The sequence below is a fragment of the Nesoenas mayeri genome (genome assembly GCF_963082525.1).
Source record: "Nesoenas mayeri genome assembly, chromosome: 5".
In the NCBI taxonomy this organism is placed as follows: Eukaryota; Metazoa; Chordata; class Aves; order Columbiformes; family Columbidae; genus Nesoenas; species Nesoenas mayeri.
In genome coordinates, this window is record NC_137548.1 from 40,369,397 (window position 1) to 40,380,756 (window position 11,360).

At 41.0% G+C, this 11,360-nt stretch overlaps 1 protein-coding gene across 1 annotated transcript in view; it reads left to right on the forward strand.

The window, feature by feature from the left end:
* The window catches only part of LOC308040738 (cytosolic phospholipase A2 epsilon-like), a gene marked incomplete at both ends in the record, with an annotated part of 32,974 nt that extends 28,561 nt beyond the window's left edge, over positions 1-4,413 (forward strand). Inside the window, 5 exons of the mRNA XM_080345028.1 lie at positions 572-679; positions 1,728-1,922; positions 2,473-2,639; positions 3,796-3,982; positions 4,205-4,413. Coding sequence (XP_080201154.1) covers positions 572-679; positions 1,728-1,922; positions 2,473-2,639; positions 3,796-3,982; positions 4,205-4,413 — 866 coding nt within the window. The remainder of the gene's footprint in view (positions 1-571; positions 680-1,727; positions 1,923-2,472; positions 2,640-3,795; positions 3,983-4,204) is intronic.
* Positions 4,414-11,360: the final 6,947 nt, after the last annotated feature.

Consider the following 11,360-nt stretch of genomic DNA (forward strand, 5'->3'; position numbering starts at 1 on the left):
CTGGGGAGACATTTTTAGATGTTCTTTTAAGTGGGAGGGCAAAATTAGAAGGACTGTGGGGATTATCCAGTTGTGACAAGGGAGGTCTTACAAGGAACATGATGTTTTGTTTTAGAGGACTACTCTGGAGACTATCTCAAGTTGTGCTTTAACCACTTGGATCTTGGCTGTTCAGGAACAGCCCCCAAACCTTTAACTAAATATGGAGTTGTATACAGCACACTTTGTAAACCAAACCACTACTTCATAAGAAATGGAATGGGTTTGCTCTCTGATGACAGTTGCTTATAGGACAGGAATATGCAGCCTGGAAAATGTTGGTTTGCAATTTATCGGCAGTAGCTGTATGAAACAATGAATTACAGTGTCTGAAGGCCTGTCACATTGTTTAAAGCTATTACAGCCCTCTTTGAGGACAGAATGGGAGTTGCTACAATAAAACTTAGTACAGTTTTTGGAAATCTGGAGGGATTCCAATACTTCTTGCAAAACTGAAAGGTTGTTTTTTTAAAAGGACACTTTGCCTTAAAATGTTTCCAAAGCAGTTTCCCTGTTCTCTGCCATTGCACAGGCCTGTGGAGCAATGTGTTTTCCTACAACCTGTTGGATGCATGGCATTTGTCGGATCCTACAGAAAGGCCCTCATTGAGGTGTACCCAAAACAGGACTGTTGATGTTGGTTGGTTACATTTCTGTTTCTACTCTACCTGCTGTTTTATTAATTTTTAAATGAATGTTACATTCAGATGCACACAATGTGAAATCTTTATCAAGGCTTTTAAAATCTTAAAACTGAGGCAAATTCAGCACTGGGGTTTTTTGTTATTTGTTTGGGTTTGCATTTTTTGTTTGTTTGTTTTCGCCAAGGTCTCCTGTTGCCAGTGATATCTAATTAGGTTTCCTCTCTGAATTTATTCATAGCAACATTATTTCCATTAGTCTCCCTTGGACTGAATTCATGCAAGTGATGATTTGCCACCAAATATAAAACTACTGAAGTTTTTTAACAGGTCATCTTTGCTAGGGGCCTTTCAGCAAACCTACACATTATAACAAACATCTCAGTGCTGTGTTCTCTGTCTGCCTTGGCAGATCATACTTTTTGTAAGTTGTTATTGAAGACTTGGATATACCAGTTATGTGGAACTCCATTTCAATTATCTTTGATCTTGTTGTATCCCTGTGCAGGATATTGGCTGTCCTGTGTTCAAAACTGGTTAATGAGTGTGGTTTACGGGCTTTTCATCACTCTCTCCAGGGAAGTGTCACAAAACCATGAGCTCAACACAAAGTCATTTGCCCTCTTTCCCAACATCATGAGGTGCCATTTAGCACAATCCTTTTTCTCTGCTCTTTTCTGGGTGCTTAAGTTGCCTGACAGCACGTTTTTTTCAAAGCTGGTTGGGACTAATTTTGAAAGAAGCTGGTCCCAGTTCTCAGCCTCCACTGCCCTTCACATAGGGAATCCATCTGTGACTTCTGTTAAGCAGTCGATCACTTTTTCCAGCTTCAAGAAGTTTTTTGCCACCCTGTTTTTTTTTGTTGAATACGCTTCACTGAACATTGATTTTCTTCTTGTTCCTAACTTTCATATTGATTTGATTATATGTTGCCATATCTTATTAGGATCTTCTTTCCTCTAGCTAATACTAGATACCTTTTGGTAATTCAAGCATTGCAAAGAACTGTATTAGAACAACAACCTGTTGATCTGCTCTACCCTCCAGAAGCAGATCAGCCTTCCCTACCAGCTAGGAGCCATGATTTGGACACTTACATGATCACCCCTGAATGTGGCATCATGGGCATCATTCGGCAAGTCCTGACTGAGCGGGTGATGGTTTCCAAGTTCTACAACTTCCTTAAGGGGTTCCAGCTACACAATGAATACCTCCAGAGCAAAAGCTTCTGTAGATGGAAGGGTAAACATCCCTGAATATTAATTTTCATCTGCTTAGATGATTGGTGTTTTCATTAGTGAAGAGAAAACAGAGGATGAACAGGCTTTATTTTTCACTTTGGAAACAAAAAAATTAAGATAACTACTTAAATATCATCCAATCAAATCAGCTGCACAGAGCTGAGTATCTTTAACAGATGTGAATTGTTAGAAATCAGCACTTTTTTACTGAGATAGAAGTGAAACAGATAAAATTTTGACACATCTCTGTTTTTACTGAAATTGAAGTGTTAACAAATACTCTAAGAAGTCCCTTGATTCCAGGGAAAGGCCACTGCTGCTCACCAAGGACAAAAGAGGAGCATGAAAAGTGAAGAAGTTCTGTGGTTTTACCTTGGACAGATCTTTCTTCTCTGTGTCAAAGCTGAGCTTCCATAGCGTGGCTGAGTCTTGGAAAGCAAAAGTAGTAGGGAGAGAAGAGGCCTTTTCCCCTCTCATATTAGCCAAACAACAGACATCAGACATATTAATTCTTCAGTGAATCACTCATGGTAAGAAATATTTCCTTTTAGATACTGTACTAGACAAATTCCCCAACCAGCTGACAGAAGCAGCAGAGTTCCTGTGCCTGGCAGACACGGCGGGATACATCGATATCAGTTACCCACCACTTATGAGGCTGGAGAGGAAAGTGGATGTTGTCCTACACTTAAACTACTCTTCTGGATCACAGACATTGGTATGATGACCACATTGTTTTCTCCAATAATGACCACTGTCTTTTAGCCCTTTTAACACTTTAACTCCTAAGGAGTCAGAATAATTTAGGTAGAAGAAACTGATTCTGGGAGAAAAGGATTCCTGGTGTGTAGCTCCCATTTTGTACATATGCAGGTCTCTTAGTGTTGCTGGTATACCATGGCAAATCACCTAAGGAGAACAGAAGTAGTATCAGCTTTCTGAATATTTTATTTTAATTAACCTTCTGATAGGTAAATGCTGTCTCCTAGACCTATGTGCTCCTGGGATCTCAATATGCCTGTTGGGACTACACTCTTCAAGGAGTGTTTCTTTGGAACTAGTAGCACCACTGATGAACAAATTTCATTTGTCTTGTTATATTCATCTAAAGATATCCATATATCCACATGAAGTCGAATTAGAAGTAGTTTCTTCGTTTGCCTTTAGAACAGAAACTGGATTTTGTTGTTGTTTGTGATTTTGTTGTTTTTTTGTTGTTTTGTTTTGTTCTGGCCTATAATTCCTGTTACCAAATATGCATAAGATGGAAGTTCTTGAAGATGAAAGTTTTCATACACATCAACGAGATCCAGGAACAAAAATCCTGTTTTCAAAAATGACTTACACACCCGCAAGATTAAATTAACATTTCAGTCAAGATGGTGCTTACTCTCAGATACCTGCACCATTTTTCAAAACCATGTTAAGGTGTCTAACAGTTAGGGGGCTTTTAAATACTTCATGCCAAGTCAACAAAAAGTTTGTACTTTTATGAATCTGTGTTTAAAAAACATACCATTTTGGATTCCTGTACATGCTACTAATTTCAGGGTTTTCTCCAGTAAATGGCATGGTTCTGTGTTCTAAGCAGCTGGGCTGCCCCTGCCTGAAGCCATGAACATCTTGTTGACCTTGCAGTTAAAGGCTGCGGAGGTAGGACAAAAATCAGGAGTGCAAGCTGGAGGCTGGGTCTTGAAATGTTGTTATCATAATAACTAGTACTTAATCTCTCATGCAAGAGACAAACGCCAGAAGAAACACTGACAGTGAAGGCTGCTCCCTGATCTTTGCAAAGTCTTTGGTGGATGCATTGTGCATTTGGAAAAGCCTTGGGGATGAGATAATTTCTGACCCTTTTCTCTGTCTGAATGCAGCCTTTGGAAGAAGCCTCCAAGTACTTCCTAAAGCAAGGAATCCCATTTCCCAAAATCCACCTGAGTGAAGAAGAAAAGAAAAATCTAAAGGAGTGTTACATCTTCGAAGATGCAGACATCCCAGAGGCACCAACAGTGGTGTTTTTCCCGCTGGTGAATGACACCTTCAAAAGATACAAAGAGCCTGGTAAGCCGTGGACACAGACAGTCCTCCCACCACCTGGCCACCCTTTGGCTGTGTCAGGATGGGAGGCATGGTCTAGCATGGTCCTCTCCCTCCCCTACCACTGCTCCCATGGGAGAGAAATGCTGATGTGTGAGTAGTGAGGAGCAATGTTGTGCCCCATATGGAAAGTGGGAGGTGGGACCACATCGAGAACCCATCAATGACCTTTCTTTATTTGTGTAGGTGTGGAACGCAGCCCTGCTGAGATGGCGCAAGGCAATGTGGACGTTTCCACCATTTTTTCCCCATACTGCTTAAACAGCTTTACCTACACAGAGGAGGAGTTTGACAAGCTGGTAGAACTGACCAGCTACAATATTCAGAACAACAAACATTTGATCCTTCAGGCTTTGAATTCAGCTATAGAGCAGAAAAGACAGCACAAAAAATAAAACGCCATCCGGAGTTTCAGAAATATATCCAAATAATATTATTTTCCTGCAGAAGAATCAAGACCTGTTTGTGAATGAACATGACAGACTTGGGAAAGCACAAAGGCTTGTCTCAGCTTGTGGATCCTCTCCACCATGTGGTGATCCTACATAAACCAATCAAACAAAATAATCACTTGTCTCATGCTTTATTTATCTTGGATTTTACTGCTGGTGAACATTTTTTTCCATATACATATATGTATATGCAGTAAAACAAACCTTAGGGAGTATGTGGCTTATTGATGAGTTTTGTAAATAATGAATGTGAGACAGCAATAACAATTGTTTTAAAAATTACTATGCTAGTAGAAGTTATATGTGAAGACAAATGAGCTACAAATATTTAATCTATTCAAAATCTAGTGCAACAGTAATATACATAATAAACATGGACCATGTCAAAGAAAAAACCTATATTTTCCTGTTGTGTCAGCAAGAAATATTGTTGGAAATAACATGCAAATCTAAACATAAAAAAATATATAGCAAATATGAGATTTCACATGAAAAATACAAATTTTCTGTGCTTCTGAATTTACAAGTTTTATTATACCAGCAATATCTAGGTTTGGAAAATCCCTTGGAAGTCACCATTGCAAACCCCATTGTGAGTCAGGATAGGCTCTTCTGGTGCATGTGTAAGTACTTGACCTGCGCTTGTGCTGTTCTCTGAAGACTCACAGTATTTACAGGATTCAGCTCAGCACATGCATCCTGTTAATTTCAACAGGTTCAATAGTACTTCTTGTTATTATAGGATGAGATGCTGGCTATGAGAATAAAAACATCGAAAACAGAGAGACATTCAGATTTTGTGGTAAGAAGGCAAGCTAAGTGCTTTACACTGATATCCATGGGTAATTGCATACCTTTGTCAGTCTCTGGCTGTATACAATCAACACACCATCTATGCAACTACTATAAATAGCACAAGGCAATTTGTTAAAACTGCTTATTTTTGAGATGAAGATCAAAATAATTCTTTGCTTTATGAAGGATTTTAATAACACGGATGCTCTGTAAGCCTGTTTCATCACGATAGAGATGCTAATCTAAAGCAAGACATAATGCTTCAATCATTATCAGCTACCCTTAATTACTTCAAATTTAAATGAAAAGCAGTAACTTGTCTGCACTGAAGTAACGTATTGGCACACACAGAGCTATGCACAATGCAATCATATTCAAAATAGAAAATAAATCCTTACTTCAAAATGAAGTGTGAACCTCTAAAAGGTTGAAAAATTCTCCTCCCTCTTGCTATCATTTGTCTCTCTTCCTTCAGGCATACCTTAATGGCTTTAAGCCTTCATCATCTTTATTCTCCCACACTCACCTCTGATGACCTCACTCCCCTCAGGGATGGTGTGTCCTTGCCCCAGCTGCTTTTCCAGGCCCTCACACCTCCATCCAATTTGCAGCCCTGGTTCAAACCTCCAGTGTGCTGAAATGGCTGTTTACTTGGCAGTGCTCATCAAGGGCTCTTCTTTGTGATCTCTGCTGTTGAGTCATGCCATCCCTTTCGGCATTGCCTCTCCTCTGCCCCAGCCATAACTCCCTCTCAGCTCTCCATGTTTATCATTATGGAAAACCCATTTGGGGTGACACATGTGTTTGCTACTTCTCCCACCTGCCCACTTACCAGCTAGCATTTCAGGCATCTTCAAGAGCTGCTATCCAAGGCTGTCAATGACACCAAGTTTCAAGAACCCTGCCTCTCTCTTCCTATCCTTACCCTCAACTGTACCCCTTTGCCTCCCACACTGTCTTTTTGTTTGTTGGTTTCTTTTTAACAGAGAGAGGCCTCGTTGATTCCAGGTGTGCCACTAAGGCATCCCTTGCTCTGCTGTACCCTCTAGGGACTGAGCCTATCCCAGATGTTGGCAGTTTGGCCAGGCCCACATGATTGCTCCTAGTCGTGCTTTCAGTGTGGGTAAAGCTCTTGAATAAGAACTGGATCTTTTTATCAGTTCTCCCCTTGCAATCCTTGGACATCCGTGGCTTTCTTCTTTCAGATACATCCATAACCATCTTAAACCCACAGCAAGGCCCTTGCTGTGACCCTGAAAATACCTGTATGTCCTGTGTTACTGTAGACCCTGGAAAAGGTCTGGCTTAATCCTCCATCCATCTGTCCTTCTCCTGGGGCATGGGGGCCTTCACCCATAGGTAATGTTCTTGAGTTGAGGGGACGGACACCAGCTCCATCATGCCATCTGTAGTTGTTTTCTTCCTCTCTGAGATATTGTAGTGTTGTCTCCAGGTGACCACTCCTAAGCAATTGCCTGTTCTCCTGACTTCCATCTAGTCAGCATGCCTGTCTGTGCTTAGTAGAGGTGCTTAGTTTGTGACTTAGGGGGTTGGCTAATTCATTTGGCTCAGCTTGCTTTTAATCATTAAATGTATTAATTAATTGCACAGAACACTTGCAGAAGATCCTGGCTGTCAGTTTTTGCAGCCTTTGTGTGGCTTTGTCTTCTGGCATTTTTTGTTCTGGTTCAGCTGCTAATGGGTATGTTTCGTGCGCTCAGCCTCTGGGCTGTACTGAGGCATTGAAAGAATGCAGCTGTGGATGTGGGTATTTAAATGCCATTTTGGTTTTGCAGGTTAGGAGAGCCCCTTTTTACAGAAAATAGGAGTAATTTCATGGAATTATCCATTCAAGGGAGGAAACAAACTAGAGGGATAGAAGCACTGCAAAAATCCATGCCTACACTTGTATCACAGTGTCAGCACTGACTTAAAAGCCAGAACTCTTCGTAGCCCTAACAGGAACTACAAACACTAACATGGTGACCTGCTTAATTGTAATGAATATGTTCTGCATCTTTTCGGTGTCTTGCTTTTCCTTCTTACCCATTCATTATCTGTAGGTAAGCGAAGGGATTAGCATGCAATTGCACCTTTGCCCCAGCCCTTCCGATTATCAGAAAGGTGCACTGAGAACTGGGCAGCTCAATGAGGTGAGTCAGCCTGCAGGAACCCAAGCAAAGCAGCAGTGGGGTTCTTGAACCCCTTGTGAGGCACATGGGTACTTGGACAGTACCGTTGAGCAAGGGTCCTGAGGAGGCAGAAGCTAATGGGGTGGTTTGCAGTACTATTTTATACCGTTCTGTAGCCCAAAGAGTGGTCAAACAAAAGATCACTGCAAACAGTCTGAGTGAAGTGAGCTATTTGACTACAGGTTGCATCACACAAATGACAGGAAATATGTCTGCCACAGCGGATACAGGAGAATGTGGGTGGTAAAGCAGGACTCCCTTCTGAGAAGCCCTATGCCAAACCCCATTCACTTGTAAAACTCTGCTGTGTATGTCGAGGGTTTAGATTGCGGGGTGACAATAAAACCCTGGCAGATGTGGTGTTAACCTCCTCCCCTGCCCCGCTTCCCCCTTTTGCCCCTCCTTCTCCCCACTTCCCACTAAGAGCAGGTGATCAGGAGGAAAAGAAGGACAGAGAGAAGAGAGTTGAAAAAAATAAAAATGTTTTACTAATGCTACTAATAAGAAAATAATACAAAATATACAAAACCAATCTTGAAAGTCTCAACAACTGCAGAGCTGGCATCCGGAGTCCTGGATTGGACTCTGCAGCCAACCGGAGCTGGATTCAGTCTGTCAGTAGGCGTCAGTTTGCAGGGACGACTAGCAAGGTCCTCTCCTAATGTCAGCCATAAGCAAAAGGGAAAAAAGGAAAGGGAAAGGTCCTGGTGATCTTCCACTTTTATATGAAGTGTTCACGTGAATGGAATCTTATACACAGTTGGTCAGTTTCTTGGTCACCTGTTTCTTGTTGTCCCTCTCACAAGATGTCCAGCCATGCTTATCAATAACTTTGCATTCCATTCCATTGCTATGTTTACCAAAACATGTATCTGGTTCTCCAGGAAAATGCAGCTAATATGAAGGCTTTAGCTGACAGGCAAAATTCACTAAGAGAGAAGCTTGTTTTTTAACAAAACCAGGACAGTGTAGTATCCCACCATCTTCCTAGAGTGATAATACTGCAAAGGGGGCCATCAGGGCCTCATTTCCAGCAGGGTTGGTTTCCTCATGCCATGCTCATGGTATGCTGATCAACAGGTAGCAGTGAGTGAGAGCAGTGTGTCTTTCATGCCATTGAACTTTCATACCTTCAAGCTCCTCCTGAAAGTCTGTCCCTTGCAGGGTTCCCACTGGAGCCCAGCACACCTGCAGCATTTATAAAGCACTTCCCCAGCACTCCTGCTACCCCTCCAGCTCTTCATATAAAAACTCTGAGATGTCTTGTCATGTTGTCAGTTTCTTCCTCCTTGGGTCTTGAAGTCTCCTTTGTACTCCCTTCAACCCACTATTGCTTATCCCCTTTTCTCCATGAAGTTGGGTGTCTCATAGAGATGTCATGGCCTTATGCTTGTAGCATTCATGCTTGTTCCAAATATGACCAAACCTCCATGATTCAGACTTGAAGCTTCTGGAGGCACCATTACAGTATGGAGGAGACACATGAGACAAAGGGGAAAGATTAAGAAAACAGATGGTATAAAAAGCAAGGGAAAGAGGAAGGGGAGAATGAAAAAAAAAAGTATAATACTGGAATAAAAGTGAAAAAGGGAATTATAGCTATGTAGTAGTGAGATGGGCAAAGGAAAGAAATGGATATTTTGGAAAGCCAGGAAGTCAATGGGAAATAAAAGAAAGCAGGGAATGGAAAGAAGAAATGAAAGAGAAAATCAAGAACAAAAAGGTAGTGAAGACAAACCTTTAAAAATGAGATAAAGATATCCTTCTAGTTTCTTCAAAGCAGTCATGTTAGGCTTTTTTCATTAAAAAGAAGAGCAACTAAAAAACCATAATCCAGAAAACATGATGGCATTAAATCCTACTGTTGAGATTCTGACTACTCTGGGCTTACAGAGATCTGATATGAATACTGTGAGTGCTTTCTAGCCCCTAGCTCTCTCTCCTTTTCTCTGCCCTTAAGCATTGGGAAAAGATGGTCCCTTGGCCTATAGCAGTATGACTTTTTATGCCAGCTGCTGCTTATTGCACCTTTCTCTCTCTCAGCTAATAATGTGTAAATTAGTTCTAAATATATGAAATATTTGCTCCTATCCTATTTCTTTTCTTATGCTGAAGTAATAGAGCATCCTTAGAGGCTGATAAGTATCAGGTAAGCAGCTGTAAGTTTCTACATATGTATTCACATGCACTTTTAAATCTTGAGCAATTGATAGTTGTTTCTTTAATTTTGCAATTTCTGCTACTCAGCTGGCTGACATCCAAAATAATTCTCACCGCTCTTGAAAGCAAGCCATGTTCCACATCTCCTTCCTTCGCTAACTGCACAAGGAGTGGTCTAAGATGCTGCTCGTCCTACAGGAAGAAGACATAACTGAACCAGAATGCCCATCTGACTTTGCTCTCCAATGCTGTTTTTTTTTTTTTGTATAGAAGTATCTATATATCTGAGGTGAGGTGGTCACAGATAGTCCTTGTTGTGTTTCCAGCTTGCCAGAATAACCCCAGGCTCATTTTGTCAGGCCTGCTTGAAGGCTAAGCAAATGCATACTGTTGCAAGGCATTTGGGAGGACACTGGCTATCAGAAGTTTCGGTCCAGTCCAAGACTGTGATGAAAGAAATTACAAAGGTATATTTGAACGTGTTGAAAAGTGCGAAGTGTGCCGTGGAGCCTCATTTCTCCACAGCCTGCCCCTGAGGTCAGACATAATACAGGTACCTTCACCAAGTGATTGATGTTTCTACAAATGGGGTTGTAGTGTCAATAAGAAACCTAAGTAGTAGAGGGAGTACGAAGTCTAGCAAGCACTAAAGGTTGAGAGTAGTATGCTGTTTGTTGCCAGGGCATATGGTTAGGTGTTTGAAGCACATACATTCTTTTGCATCATTTATCCTTAAATTATGGAAATATGAAATTTAAAGAAATAAAACCAGTCCTCTTGGAACTCTGATTTTCATTCTACAAATGGAGACCATCCAGCTTTGTACATTCAGATTTTAAATTAGATAATACTAGTTCAGTTGTGAATGAGAGTCTTGGAGTTTTCTTCCTTTATGGCATTCCCTGTGGAGTCACTCTGGTGGAAACTGAATACCTCGATGTAGCTGAAGGTCATACAGATCAGTGCAGATGGGTGAGTGCGCATATAATGGGGATTTAACTCTGAAAATGTGGAAGTCTGTACACAGAATCTGCCTGTTCTTCTCCACAGATTTCCTTGAAGACAGGGAATCTCAACTTTATTAAGATCTGCCACCTTTAGGGGGGGTTTCTAGGTGAATATCATCACTTATTCTAATTGTCCTTTGAACTAATTAGCCTTGGTAAAGCTGGCCTGTCCTAATAACAAGTGTACCAGCATTTTTAGTGTCCAATGGCAGGTCTTCCGAGGTCAGGCAGTTCTTCTCTTCTGGTGAGGCTAAAAAAAATGGCAAATGATTGTTCTCTGAATTAAGCTGCAAGAGGAGTTCTCCAGGATGCTGCTCCGAGTGTCTGTCACCTGAGGCCAAAAGATGCTCTTGTGGGCAGACCTACTTTTCATTCTGGAAATGCAGATGCTATGACACAGCCTACTGTTACTGAAACTGTAGATTATTATTCATTTGTTTTTCTGTGTTTGAAGATGGTAATTTCCAGTGGGTATGACTGGAGATGATCATGTACTCTTTTGTTCATTCTCTTTCGTTGAACAAAAACTCTGTAAAATAAAACTTAAAAACCAATAAAACTAAACCACTGGATACTATAATCTGTTCATCTTGACATGAGTTTCCATCAGTTGCTCTGTAAAGTTAAATTGCCTTTCTCTGGAAAATGTACAAAAGCATAACTCTTATATGTTTTTCACATCTATTCTTTATTTTCTTGTTTTGTTTTGTTTTGATTCAAGGTCCTGCCAGGTGCA